This window comes from Lepus europaeus, chromosome 7, assembly GCF_033115175.1.
Source record: "Lepus europaeus isolate LE1 chromosome 7, mLepTim1.pri, whole genome shotgun sequence".
Lineage (NCBI taxonomy): Eukaryota > Metazoa > Chordata > Mammalia > Lagomorpha > Leporidae > Lepus > Lepus europaeus.
Genome location: NC_084833.1, coordinates 45,527,878 through 45,541,911, shown reverse-complemented (window position 1 = coordinate 45,541,911; position 14,034 = coordinate 45,527,878). Strand labels below are relative to the sequence as shown.

Sequence of the window (14,034 nt, the reverse complement as noted above, 5' to 3'; positions counted from 1 at the left end):
CGGCGCCAGCTGGGGCTGAGGACTGGGTGTCTTGTTCGCTGTGGCTGTGGCTGTGTTGCATGCCTTGCTGGATAAGGGAACACTCCCCGACCATGTGAGTCTCTCTCCCCAGGCTCCAGCCCTCTCCCCCTTGCCTCCCTTATGCTTCTCTCAAGTTCTCATTTTTGTTTCAACTTTCCTACAGTGACCCGCACCTTGATAGGAACACTTTGCCTAAGAAAGGACTCAGGTATCTGTGCTTCCTCCGTGCGTCTGTTCTGGCTTCGGAGCTTGGCTGTGTGGCTCTGTCGTGGCTGGTGGGGGTGCAGGCTGGGCTGGGGCCCCTGCTTTGGCCACTGCAGCGGGACCCTGTGGATGATGGCTCCCTGGCACCTTCTTGTTCTCATCTCCATTTGTTGGCTTGTTTGCTTGAGCGGGGGCTGTGCTTATTCAGGCTAAGCGTGGTAAAACCATCTCGTGAAAACCATCCCTGGGCAAGCCCAAGGAGCAGCCCCTTGCTGCTTCTGGGGCCGCTAGGTTTTATCACTGAGCTCCTCACCACGACCATCCTGTCCACACGGCTGTCTTCCAAGAGAAAGGCCATGACTTACGCACACTACCTTGTTAGCTAGGACCAGAGCAAATGAGGAGAGAAGTATTTCCTCCAAATTGAAAATATTTATCTTTTTTGTCTGTAAACAATTGTTGAGGACAGGTACTTTGCACCTGTCTAAATGACCTCATCGAAAATTGTGTCGGCTCTCCATGCCCACCAAGATACAGGTGCAGCTGCTTTTTGCTGACCATGGAAAAAGACTGCCAGGAAGCAGTGACCTCCCACACGTGCAAGTCATGGCTTAGGCTCGTTTTCAGCGCTCATCCTGGTAAAAGCAGATGCTACAAGTCACCATTGCTCTCACCACCCCCGTCACTTTGGCGGCCAGAGGAACTTCCATTCGCTAACACCTCCCCGCGATTGCCTTCTCATGGTTGCCGCTGTCACTTCGGCTGTCCCAACCCCTGCTCTCTGTAGCATCGGCTTCCCCCTGCACTCGGCGTGAAGTGCTTTCCCAGAAAATGGAACTTGGAATGAAATGTCTCATTGCTGTCCTGTGTGTCTGTGGTTCATCAGGTGAAGGGCAGTCCGGGTGGGAATGTGAGGTAGGTATCAGTGCTCCTGTTCAGCGGGAGCTCTGAGTAAAGCCACTTCAAGGAATCCAAGAAGGAAAGTGTTGGCGTCTCCCAGCAGACATCCAGTGGCCTGAACAGGGAGCTGGCAAGGCCTTTTGTACTTCAGAGCATCTTCGTGCTTACAAGGGTGGCATGTCAGCACCCACACTGGATTTTTTTTTTTTTTTTTTACTTTTAAGATTTATTTATTGATTTGAAAGTCAGAGTTACACAGAGAGGAGAGGCAGAGAGAGGGGGGTGGGGTGTCTTCCATCCAAAGTTCACTCCCCAATTGGCCACTATGGCTGGAGCTGTGCTGATCCAAAGCCAGGAGTCAGGAGCTTCTTCTGGGTCTCCCACAGGAGTACAGGGGCCCAAGGACTTGGGCCATCTACTACTGCTTTCCCAGGCCATAGCAGAGAGCTAGATCAGAAGTGGAGCAGCCGGGTCTTGAACCAGTGCCCATATGGGATGCCGGCACTTCAGGCCAGGGCGTCAACCCACAGTGCCACAGCGCTGACCCCCTAAGCTGGATTTTTAAACGATGACATTCCTAACATGAGATTGGCCTCGAGTAAGTCAGACCTGGGGCTTGAGTTTGCCGCCAGATGTTAGCCTTTTGAAATCCTGGGTATATTTCTGTGGCAGATCTTGCTTACTAAAGTTCTGTCACTCTGGCTTTTTTTAAAGCTGGTTTTTAAAAATTCAGAATAAGGATGTGTGAGGGGCTCTTTTCAGGCCCCCGCTCTGTCCTGGAAAGCTGCAGGAACACAAAGCATAGTACAAGCACACAGGGAGAGACCTTTCTATGCTGTCTCTCGTATGGGAGGGCGCTCTGGCTGCAAGCTCTCTCACCCCACTGATTGCCGGGGTTGATTCTGCTGATCTGTGCTGCCTTTCACTCGGATGCTCCCTGTCCAGCCCTCTCCATCCATGCACACCCGAATTCAGTAGCCACACACTGGCAAAAGTGTCTGTCCACTCAGTACCCAGTAGTCCAAGGGTATCCTGGCCACCTAGGCATTTCAGACACTCCACATGCAGCCCGATGGCCTCACGCAAAGGGCACGCACTTGGGAATCAGACAAACCCGAAGGGAAATCTGAGCTCTGTGACCCAGGGCAGGCTCTGGACCTTCCCTGAATGTGGAATGGGGACCTTCCCTGTGTGGCTGAGTGAGTCTGAGGCTTCTGAGAGAGAGAGAGAGAGAGAGAGAGAGAATGCCCCTAAGGGCTCCGGGTACATTGTAGCTGTGCAATAAATCACTTTGAGATACGTTTTGGAATAAATGGGGAGACAGACCACGTGACTTCTGAAGACCCTCTCCCGGGAAGCCCAGTGACTGCAGGCTGCTTTATTGAAGCCTTGCGGATAGCAGCAACCACTCTAAGTCTCCATGTCCTTGGACTTCCCTCTGCTTTCTAACACTCTGTGACTCACGGCCCCTTCCTGGCGTTCCACAATGCAGAGGCCACGAGTTAGCCTAGTGAAAACGGCCTCGGAGCTCCAACAGCAGCTCTTTGTGTGCTGCAGTGCTGTCGAGATGGGGCTTTGACATGACACTGTCATGAACGAACATGTTACAGTTACGCCCAGTGACGGTTCTCTGGAGCATTTAGCAGTCTTTCTCCCTTTACGCATTCCCTCCAAACCGAAAGGGATTGTAATTTTCCCCAAACACAGCCAAGTCACAGGAAAGGTTTGAGACGCTTCCTGAGTTTGGGGGTGTGTATGGATCTGGTTTTTATTTTTTTTAAAATCATCTTTGAACGTCTGTTTTTCTTTCTATACGTGTATCATCAGCTCCACAGGGCTCATTTCAATGTGTTGTTCATAGCTGATTCGGGCTTGATTTCTGTCTGTTCAGGTATACTCCCGCCTCCCAGCTTCGCACGCAAGAAGACGCAAAAGAATGGTTACGGTCCCACTCTGCTGGAGGCCTCCAGGACACTGCTGCCAATTCCCCTTTCTCCTCCGGCTCCAGTGTAACTTCTCCCTCCGGAACGAGATTCAACTTTTCCCAGCTCGGTGAGTACCCTCTAGTCATCAGCTGTGCCGAGCAGCTCCGTGAGACAGAGGTGATCTTGTGTTGGAGGTCAATCCGTGGTTATTCACACACATGTGATCACATCCATCTCCAACCTCATCAGCTCTCAACAATCTCATTTGATGACAAGATGGATAGCAGGAGAAAGAGAGTAGCAACCTTTGTGATGTGCTGATCAATCATCATTCTCTTTATGTGGTTGATATAGGGAGAGTTCCAGCGAAGAGCAAACCGTCCGCTCTTGAGAAGTGGGTTTTGCAGCATGTTCCATCTTTGGTCATCCTCATTGCTTTATTAAGTTGGAAATGAAAGTTCAGTTTTGATTGAATAAATATTCTTGGGACTGCTTGCCCCTGGCTAGTGCTTTGACCAGCACAGTGGGGAAAGGAGAAGAATGAGAGACAGTCTCTGCAGGCGTGTTAGTGGATTCTTTTCCAGAGAGCCAAACACACTCACACCAGTTCATAAAATAGGGTAAAAGACAACAATCCAAGCTTCATATAAAATGACATAAAAATGGAATATAGCAAGTATTGCCTGCAGTTAAAAGAAGGAAAGATGAGCGCTGGCTAGAATTATTGGCAGAGATCACACGAAGGTGGCAGGCTGGGAGCTGAGCCTGGGAGGACTGATGGACGGGGAAGATCTTTTCCAGTCTCATTTGGCTCTTTAGGGAGGCGACCCCTCCCTAATATTGTAAATAATGAACTCAGCCATTAAGGATACGTGTGGCTTGCAACTGGGAGAGGTTTGACCTTCCCTTTTTGTTCAATTAAATGGGTAAATGCAAATGTTAATTTATTACAACAAAGCAGGATTTTTGATAGGAAACCCCCTTTGCACTGAACCTCTTGGTACACCTTTGTGAGACACTGCCAGCCAAGGCAGTGAGACCTGGGTTCATATTGTTCTTTTGCAGCCATAACTCTTTGAGGCAGGAGATTCTTGTCATGCACAAATGCTTCCCATCTGATCAAAAGCCTCGTTGGACTATTTTGGGCTTTTGGCTTTAGAGAGACTTGTTCCAGATGAGCCCAGGGAGTAATTAGCTCATGCCTGGAAGGGGGACACTGGCTTGTCTGAACGCGCCAACTTGGAAAGCGGAGGCCCAGAGCCTGGCTTTGGAACTGACCCGCCTTTCCTCCCTCGTTTTTCACGCTAAGTGTATAACTCCAGTACTGATGTGACTACCTTTGCGGAAATAGACAAGAGAAGCTGGCGGGGACACGTACAACTGACAATAAGCAATCTCTCTGTCCCCATTTGAGATGAGAGCACATTTATGAATTTCTAACCTTCTGCTTCTGTGGCTGTCATCCAGCAAGTCCCACCACTGTCACCCAGATGAGCTTGTCCAACCCAACCATGCTGAGGACCCACAGCCTCTCCAATGCTGACGGGCAGTACGACCCATACACCGACAGCCGCTTCCGGAACAGCTCCATGTCCTTGGATGAGAAGAGCAGAACCATGAGCCGTTCCGGCTCATTCCGAGATGGGTTTGAAGAAGGTAAGAAGACTCACCAGCTCCCAGGTGAGCCTGCCTGGTGTGCGGTCTTCCATGCTCTGTCCACTTCGCTGACCAGAAGATCTACCTGGTAGTGCTTCCAGCTTCCCCGCCTCCTCCAGGGGTTAGGGAGAAGGAACTTGGATTAGTAAGGTCTGACCCTTAACTAACCTTGCAGGACTGTAGGAAAGAGCTGCTGATAAAACAATGATGACCCTCAGCACTGACTGAGCTGCACCCCAGGCTTCTCTCTCCTGGACATGGGCCACAGCTTCTTGGCACGTACTTGTGAGCTCAGGCTTAGCCAGCAGCACCCCATCTTGGCAGAGTGTGTCACAGGAGGGTTCATCTCCCTGTGCTGGCACACTTACCCTCATCGCTTGCAGGCCTGGGAAACCCTGCCTTGCTGCTCTGCTCCAAAACTGGTTTTCTCAAGCACTGCTATTTTTTTAAAACTTGCTCTCTCTTTTTTTTTTTTTTTCATTTTTGAATGTTCATTATTTATTTTCTTCTACTTGAAAGCCACACAGAGAAAAGAGAGATCTTTCATTTACTGGTTCACTCCCCAAATGCCAGCAGCAACTAGGGCTGGGCCAGGCAAAGCCAGAAGCCAGAAGCCAAAACTCTGTCCAGGCCTTCCATGTGGATGGCAGGGACCCAAGCACTTGATCATCTGCCGTCTCCCAGGATGCACTGGCAGGAAGCTAAGTTGAACTAGCCCTCCACTATGAGATGTGGGTGCCCAAAGCAGCAGCTTATTCTGCTGCGCCACATGCCAGCCCCTCAAGCACCAGTTTTTTAAGTTTATTGCATTCAGTGATGCACTTTTCCTTCGTTGATTGCTAACCAGTTATTTTGGGTTGGGTTCTGTTTCATTCATTTTCATCAGAATTGTGGGGGAAAATTTCTGTGGGCCATTCTGTCTGCCGTCTTCATGAGTCATTTTTGCTTCCCTTTGTTTTAGAGGCAACTCTCAATGACCAGTGATCAAGATTATGGTGCCAGATTAGCAGAACTTGAGCCCCACTCACACTACTTAATTGTTGATGTTTATTTGCTGATCATTTTTATTTACTTTTGTGAAATACTGAAAGAGAGCTCCCATCTGCTGGGCCCCTCCCCCAAATGCCCACAACAACCAAGGCTGAGCCAGGCCAGAGCCAAGAGCCCAGAATTCCATCTGGATTTCCTATGTGGGTGATAGAGGTGCAAGTACTTGAGCCATCATCTGCTACCTGCAAGGCACATCAACAGGAAGCTAGATTGGAAGCTGGGGGGAGAGTTGATCCCAGAACCTCAATATGGGATGCAGGTGTCCCAAGTAATGGCTTAGCCCATTATACCACAGTGCCCAACACACCCCCCCCCCCCCCCCCCACTTCTTAGGCGTGTCATCTTGGACAAGTTGCTTCACCTCTCTGGACCTCTGCTGGTTTTTTACTGATTAAATAGGAATGATAGTAGTAGTTAGCTCCTGAAAGTGTGAGAACTGAGAAAAACCTGCCAGGCAAATGTTAATACAGTAGTGTAGACACAGCTTCGGCACTGGCAGTTCAAAGTCCCCAGCCAGAGGCTGGGCACTCTGGGGGCAAGTGAAGCCCAGGATGTGGGCCGTCTGTCTGTGCCTTTTCCACCGGTGATAAAACAATGTTGGGGCAGGAGGCAAATCATAGGTACTTTCCTCTGCTCCCAGTTCCTGTATGAAACAAGGGAAACGGGCCCAGTAGCCTCCTGGTTGGTTAGAAAGAACAAAGGAACTCAGGATTGTTTAAGAAATCGCCAGTCCTAAAGGAGAGAAGTCCAAGACAGATGCGTCTGCTTTGGCCTGGTGTTGTTTTTCACAGAGGTTTGGAAGAATTTAGTTACAGAGCAGTTGCCCCATTCTTGACTGCTTAATACTCTCCCCCTGATTTATGGATTCCTTGCATTCAGTGACATCCAGGGAACAGATGCATGTCTGTAAATCCATATATGGAACCTGCTGGGACAGGGGATTAAGCCGGAGAAGAACCTGTGTTCTTGGGCACGTTTTGCTAGATTTAAAAGCAAGGAGTCAACGGTTTAACCACACTGGGCAGTGATAGTGGAGGAAGTATTGAGCTGAAAGTGGCAGAGGAGGTTCAAGCTCCCTGGTGGCCACTCGCACGCAGAGTATGTCCTGCACTGTGTTCGTCTGCTCCATCATGTGCACCCCTGAACGAGCCACATTCAGGACGGCAACTTGTCCAAACAAGCACACGCCGTCTCCCAGAGGTCCGGGGCTTTTACAGTGCCGTCGTCGTCGGAGAGCTGTTATTCATGCTGTCTGGCATCAAGCTGTCAGGCAGCCCAACTGTGGAAAATCTGGGCTGTCACGATGACATTGATAAAAAGTGCTTGCCCACAAGCAGTGTCTAGACTTCTGTCCACCTAATGACTCATGGTGACAAGGAGCTGAAGCACAGAGGTTTTGGGGGAAGGGACAGGGGCCGCAGTCAACACTCTGTGAACACGTAGCATTTTTGTCTGCTGGGGAACTTGGCATCAGATTGCTTCTATTTCTTCTAATGCTATCCCATCAGAAAAACACAATAAGGTTTGTGTGACTTGATATTTCTAATTCCTTTGCATGAAGACTTTATTTTGTTTTCTGTGGAGTTTACAAACTCCCATTGTTGCGGGAACATTTGGGAAAAAATTCATTATCTCACACTTGGACCAAACAGAACCAAATAGTCAGGTGTATCGTAGGCCATAAAGCAGGATAGAAATTTGGGGAAAATTAGCCCAAGGATTTGTGTGAGGTTTTTGTGCAATTTAATTAGCACTTTCCATTTTGAGGGAAACAGGTATCATCAATATGTAGATTAGGTACAGGCATAGCCCAGATGCACAGCTTCAGAGCTATTTCAGGTAAATTAATTTGCATCCGATGCATTATGCTGTCTTAAAGTCAACTTTAATAGCACACATTTAGGGGGATGCTTGAGGCATTTTGAAACTGGATATCTCTGGAGAAAAACTACCTTGTAACTTAACCAATCGTGACTAAGAGCTAGTGCAGTTTGCAACTCAGGAAAAACCCCCCTCGACAACCCCCCCCCCCACCTGTCAGCTTATATGGATCCACAGGGCAAAACAGGAAACCTTGTATTGCTTCTCCCTTATGTTTCTGGCCCCTGAGTTACAGTCATGAGTCAAATCCCGGCCCCTCCCCTGTTGGCAACGTGACTTTGGGTGAGGGACTTGACCCTGCTCAGCCCACTTCCTGTTCACTAAAATGTGGGAAGTGATTGCACCTGCCTCAGAGGATTGATGTGAAGATTAGCTCAGACGAATCCTGGAAAGCGTGTAGCAAATGGCTTTGAAAGGGCCTTCTTGTAAGTGCTCACTCGGTGGTAGCTGTCGGTATAACTGTCATGTTATAGCACGTCCTTCTTTCCAAGGGCCATTATCGTCCCCATTTTGCTTAATGGCAAAAATGAGGGAGAAGTGAGTCAAAGCCTTCATGCAGCCAGAACTGGGTTCTCAGCCCTGGCTTCCCAACCCTCTGTCGGTCCTGCTTTGTCTCAGCTGGATTGTTTCTTTGGGCTGAGGCAAGCTCAGGTCCCTCATTTGCTGGGCTTCCTTGGCTGGTTGAGACACAGGGCGGTCTGCTGGCAGTAACGACAGCATCTCCTCCGTAGCTCCTTCCATAGCATCCTGCTGTGCTACAGGAACTAGAGTGCACTGAGATTCACACTCTCTCTGCTCCTGCCTGGCTGTGTGTGCTTGGTCATATCACTTAACCACCCTTTTTTTTAAAAAAATGTGTATTTATTTATTTAAGAGAGAGATATCCCATGCCATCTATTGGTTCACTCCCCAAATGCCTGGGAGCCAGGAACTCAATGCGGGGCTCTCACATGGGCCCTAGGACTTGAATCCTCATGGGGCTCCCAGGGTGTACATGAGCAGAAAGCCAAAGTTGGGATTTGAGGCAGGACACAACCTGGGCATTTTATGTGATGTGGGCATCCCAACCAGTGTCCTAACCACTGCCCTGAGCACCCACCCCTCGTTTAACCTGCTCAGTTACTCATTGTTAACCTGGAGTAGAAACTCCTGCCGAGTCTGGTACTGTTAAATGCAAATTCTCTGTGATGATGTTCACTCCAAGCAGTAGCACAAGAGAAAGATGTGTTAGTTAATATGAAGCCATACGTGGTGTGTGTGTGTGTGTGTGTGTGTCTGTGTCTGTCTGTTTCTAGGGGATGTCCTGATATAACATCAGAAGCACTTGGTTGCTTCATTCTGTCTCATGGTTTCACCCCTACCTAAAGCATTTTTCTTCTCAAACATCAGTCCCAGTTTATGCTTATGTGATGATTACCTGGGGGTAGGGGTGTGGGGGTGGGGGGAATTAGCAAATCATGCTAAAAGACACCAACGGACTTTTTAAAATAGAAGAAAGTAAAATAACCATAAACATGATCACGCAAGGATCTCAGGACATATGGTCAGCAGATCTTGTTGTATAGCCGTAAGCCAGTCATCTGGGTTTCAGATTCCTCCATGGCGAAGGTGGCCGAGCTACTTGGATATCCTCTGGTTTCTTGTGGCCGTAAGAGTTTGGAAGTACAGATATAAGGAGGCACATGGCATGATATGCTGTAGCTGTTCAACTCTCATGAGCATTTTGTTGTCTGGAAGTATCCACACTGCATAACCCAGGCTCAGACTTGGCTCAGTTCACTTGAAGGAGGGCCAACTGCAGCGGTTCAGGCAGGCCACATGCAGTTTGGGGTTGATGCTGGAGATCAAGTCATCTCTTTCTTTGGACCATAGCCTTGCTCTTTGCTATTTATGAAGGGAGGGGAGTAATTACAGAGAAAATTAATTGCCTCTACCTTAAGCCTGCCAGATGTGCTCTTCTCTTCCTGTGGCCCACGGATGCCCTGAGTTATAGCTAAAGCTGTGTCAGGAAGTTTATATGTATGAGATGTAGCAATGTAACAGGAAAAACCCTCCTTTTGCCAGCAGCCCTGTGCAGGCCTCCTGGAGCCAGCCCCCGGCAACCACGTGTAAGTGTGATTGACACATGACCCACATCTCTTCACCCAACTTGGCCTCCAACACAGTCTCCCCACTGCTGCCTGTAGCATGATGCTAAAGCAGCTTGTTTTTTTGGACTGTGAGGCTGCTATTGTGAACATAGTGGCACTGAAAGTCATTACTGGCCAGCAGCACCTTACATTAAGTTTTTCAAAGATTTATTCATTTATTTATTTGAAAGGTAGAGTGACAGGGGAAGCGGGGAGGGAAACGGAGGGAGATCTTGCTAATTTACTCTCCAAATGGCCACAACAGCCAGGTCTGAGCCAGGCCAATACCAGGAGCCAGGAACTCCATCCGGGTCTCTCATGTGGGTGGCACGGGCCTAAGTACTTGGACCATCACCCGCTGCCTTCCCAGGTGCATTAGCAGGAGGCTGGATCGGAAGCTGAGCAGCCATAACTTGAACCGGAGCTCCAATATGGGATGCCAGCATTGCAGGTGGCTTAACCCACTGCAGCACAACACTAGCCCCTTAAAATGGTGCTTCATGGAGCATGAGTCAGAGTGGTCATGGATGAAAGGAAGAAGAGAACTAGAACTCAGGCCATTACTAACGAGAGTGGATGTGAGTGACTGAGTGGGGACAGCCTCAGAGCAGTGGACAGCAACTAATAGAGGAAGGCTGTAATAGCTGTCCCGAAGCTTCATGGGGAGGCTCTTAAAGGAAGCAGGAAGCCCTGAGAGGGAGGAAGAGGAGGAGAAGGCGGCAGCTGCAGGTGGTCAGGGAAATGAGGGAAGGCTCCGTGGGAACGTCATCGTTTGTACCAAGCCGGATTTGGACAGGTGGTGTCTGGGTAAACGTGTCCAAGGCAAAAAGAACCATGTGGGCAGAGACTGCAAGGTGGACCTCCTAGAGCATGCTTGGGAGAGAAGTGCAGGTCTCAGTGTATCAGGAGCACATGAAGGAAGATGGGGCGGGCAGGTGGGAAGACAACGGGGCAGTGCCTGGCTAGCAGGTAGCTTCTGCCCACTGCTAATCCAAGCTGATTTCACTTCTTGGGTGGTAGGCGAATGCCACTGAGGACACGTGGGAAGTTATTCTGCAGCCTCCCGCTTTCAGGCCGCGGGTTACAACACTGTGTGGGAGTAGAGGCCTTGCGCTCACATCAGGAAATCTTCCTAGCTGAAAGGCCTCTAGAGTCTTAGCGCAGGAATGTTTCTGTCTTTCAACAGGGTGTCACGTGGTTGCCGAAAAACGCAAAACCTGGTTCCCAAAAGGAGAAGGCAGCCAAATACCCAGTCCTAGAAAAAACTGCTTAGAAATTAGAACAGATAACAAAATGTCTCCACTTGCTGGCCAGGAAGGGGTGCTAAGGGTATATACAATGGTGGTCCCACGTCAAAAGATACCAGCTTGAAATAGAGGGCAGATGGCCCTTGGTTTGTTCTTTGTAGAAAAGCTAGAGGTCAGATGAAGAATCTGTATGTTTCTGTGGGTACATTTTCCTTCCTTTCTTTTTTTTTTTTTTTTTTAAGATTTATTTAAGTCAGACGAAGAGTCAGAGAGACAGATGTTGAGAGAGCTTCCATCCACTAGTTGACTCCCCAGCAATTCCATCCTGGTCTCCCATGTGGGTGGGCCTTGAGCACTTGGGCCATCTTCCACTGCTTTCCCAGGTGTATTAGCAGGGAACTGGATATTAATTGGAGCAACAGGCACTCATGTGGGATGCCGTTGTCCCAGGAAGCAGCTTAACCTGCTACACCACAATGCTGGCCCCAGGATATGTTTTCTGAACAGATATTCTGCGGCATGGTCATCTAGAGTGAACTAAATGGCCAACGGCTGCTTAGGTTCAAAGCAATCAGCTCATCTTTTTGCATATCCAAGTGACAGATGATCACAGGGTGTGAAACATACATACAACACCACCTCCACCCTAGAGGAATACAGTAGAAAAAAGTGGCAGATGTTGGAATAGTCACTCGGGCGGATCCTTGGGTGGTGAACTTGTAGGTCACTGCCGGTTAGGACAGTGAATGTGCTTTTTAACATGTCACTCTATTTGAAGACTATTATCCAGTAATTTTATATTATATTGACAGTCAAAAAATTTGTAAAGGAGAGAAAAATGAGACTTTCCTAGCAAAAGGTGACTTTCTTAGGGAATTGTTATTTGCGACTGAGCTATAACCAAGCCAAGAAAGTTGGGTCCAGGTGAGTTGAAGTCATTTTGATTATAATGGTGTCCAGCTGATTTCTTACCCCCGGCCCCTCCACTGCCCACCGCTGCCCCTTTCTTTGGTTGCACAGTAGGCACCTGAGCAATTCACCTTTTCTCTCGTTTTTTTTTTTTTTAATAGTTCATGGATCCTCGCTCTCCTTGGTTTCCAGCACGTCATCCATTTATTCTACGGTGAGTATAAATCGATGCTATGTGGGTATGATCATGAGAGCTGGGGTCCTTTATCAAAAGTGTCAAGAGTGAAATATAAGCATTTCTTGTAGAGAGAGCATTTCCATTATGTGATGATCAATAAGTTGAGACTAGATTTGAAATTCACAAACAGCTATTAATTATAAAGTGCTAACCAATCAATCAGGAACTGACAGCCTTGTTAAAGGGACACTATGCTATGTGTGGGAAGCCCTGGCCACCTGCTGGCAGCCTTGGAAAACCAAGGCTTTGAGCAATTTCTTAATCCTCGGTCAGCCTCAGTTTCTCTATCATTCCCACCTTACAGAGTTGTAATGAAGATGCTGCATTATAAAGATGATGTATCACTAAAGTATGAATTCCTTGAGCACAAAGGCTTTTCTGTGTATCTAGTTCCTAGAAGAGCCTAGCACGTTATATTCAAAGTATAGGGTTTGAAAGAAATCGGAACGTGCATGTAAAGCAGTGACTACAGCATGCACAACTCAAAGCAAGCACTCATAAATGCCAGCTATTATGGATGAGAAGTTAATTGATCCCAAGCCAAATGTAATCAAAGACGTTTGGAGTTTTAGTACTGCTGGATTTGTTCAATAGTACTTACTTTTTATAGCACTGCACTGTTTTTCTTCCAAACAATAATAATAATCTGGCAGTTCCTGTAGGAAGAAAAGCCACTGTGTGATTGTGATTTGGAAATTCCTTAGCCCTTCATTCTGTGGAAACAAATGTTTCGATAATCAGAGTTTGATAATGCTGGGTTTCTGGGCTGTGTGCATAGAGCAGAGAGTAGGAGGCCATGGCACGATGAAGTTGAAGAGACCAAGGCCTAGGTGTTCTTTCTAGGACTAGAGGGAGCAAACAGGTTTCTGTGATTGCTGAACTGGTCTGATGTGAAGGGCCTGGAAACTCTCGCTTATGCAACTATGCATCTCATGTATGCAACTCCACAATTCCTTTTTTTGCAGCCAGTCACTGTGTCTGAAATTGCACCATCAGGCCCTGAATCTCCTTTGCAAGGTTTTCTGTAGAGTAACCTTGCGAGAGGGGTTGGCTAGTCCAAGAAAGCATGGTGTTGGCCTTCCACCTGTCAGCCAGTAGATGCACTAGGTTCTTTGTTCTTGAATGAAACTCTTGAGATGTGGGTACCAAAGATGACCCTTGCTGGCAGTTCCTAGTGACTGTCCACTCATGCCTTCTCTGTAATAGAGGTTGCTTTTGCAGACTTTAAAGAAAAGTAGCCTCATATGTGAATGTTTTCATGCAAGAGCCAGTCTGTAGTGTGTTAAGTCTGCTAGAATCTTGCCACCACCCAGCTGTGGTGCGTGAGCACTTACTCTGTTATTAGCTTCTGGGTGATGATAAAATTCTGAAAGCAGTGCTCAGGTATGTTTGTGAGTGGTGAGGTGAATGAGGTCTTGTTTGTTTTCTAAAACAAGATCTTGGAAGTCTCTTAGGTTGCCCAGATTCACTTCAGAGAGCCTCCATGATAGCAGAGGATGTTAAAGGCACTGAATAGATAGCCATAGGTTCTTCCCTGGAAATCTCTAATTCTTGAGTATTCAAGAATGCTTGTTCCACCTGAAATTTGCCTGCAATCTTAGTCCCAAACTGAAGCAAAGGCAACACAGTGTTGAGCAGAGAAAAATCTAAAAGGACACATCTGGTGTCAGACTTGTTTTCTTGGTTGATGGGGTGTAGTGATTGGGTTCCCAGGGGAAGTACTGAGTGGCTAGAGGCCTGCAGCTTCACACGGGGCTCCCAGATTCACCGAAGAGCAATGGCAGCCAGGGCCAAGACGGGAAGACATGATTTCTCCAGGCTGCTGTTGAGCATGGGGCCCAACCCCAGGGAGAGGTGGGCATAGTGATGGACAG

The 14,034-nt window shown here is 48.1% G+C and overlaps 1 protein-coding gene across 2 annotated transcripts in view; it reads left to right on the top strand.

Moving 5' to 3' along the window:
- NAV2 (neuron navigator 2) overlaps positions 1-14,034 on the top strand; it is a 406,486-nt gene that overhangs the window by 340,880 nt on the left and 51,572 nt on the right. For both annotated transcript variants that reach the window (XM_062196388.1, XM_062196387.1), the window contains 4 exons: positions 185-229; positions 3,017-3,177; positions 4,518-4,706; positions 12,084-12,136. In XM_062196388.1, coding sequence (XP_062052372.1) covers positions 185-229; positions 3,017-3,177; positions 4,518-4,706; positions 12,084-12,136 — 448 coding nt within the window. The remainder of the gene's footprint in view (positions 1-184; positions 230-3,016; positions 3,178-4,517; positions 4,707-12,083; positions 12,137-14,034) is intronic.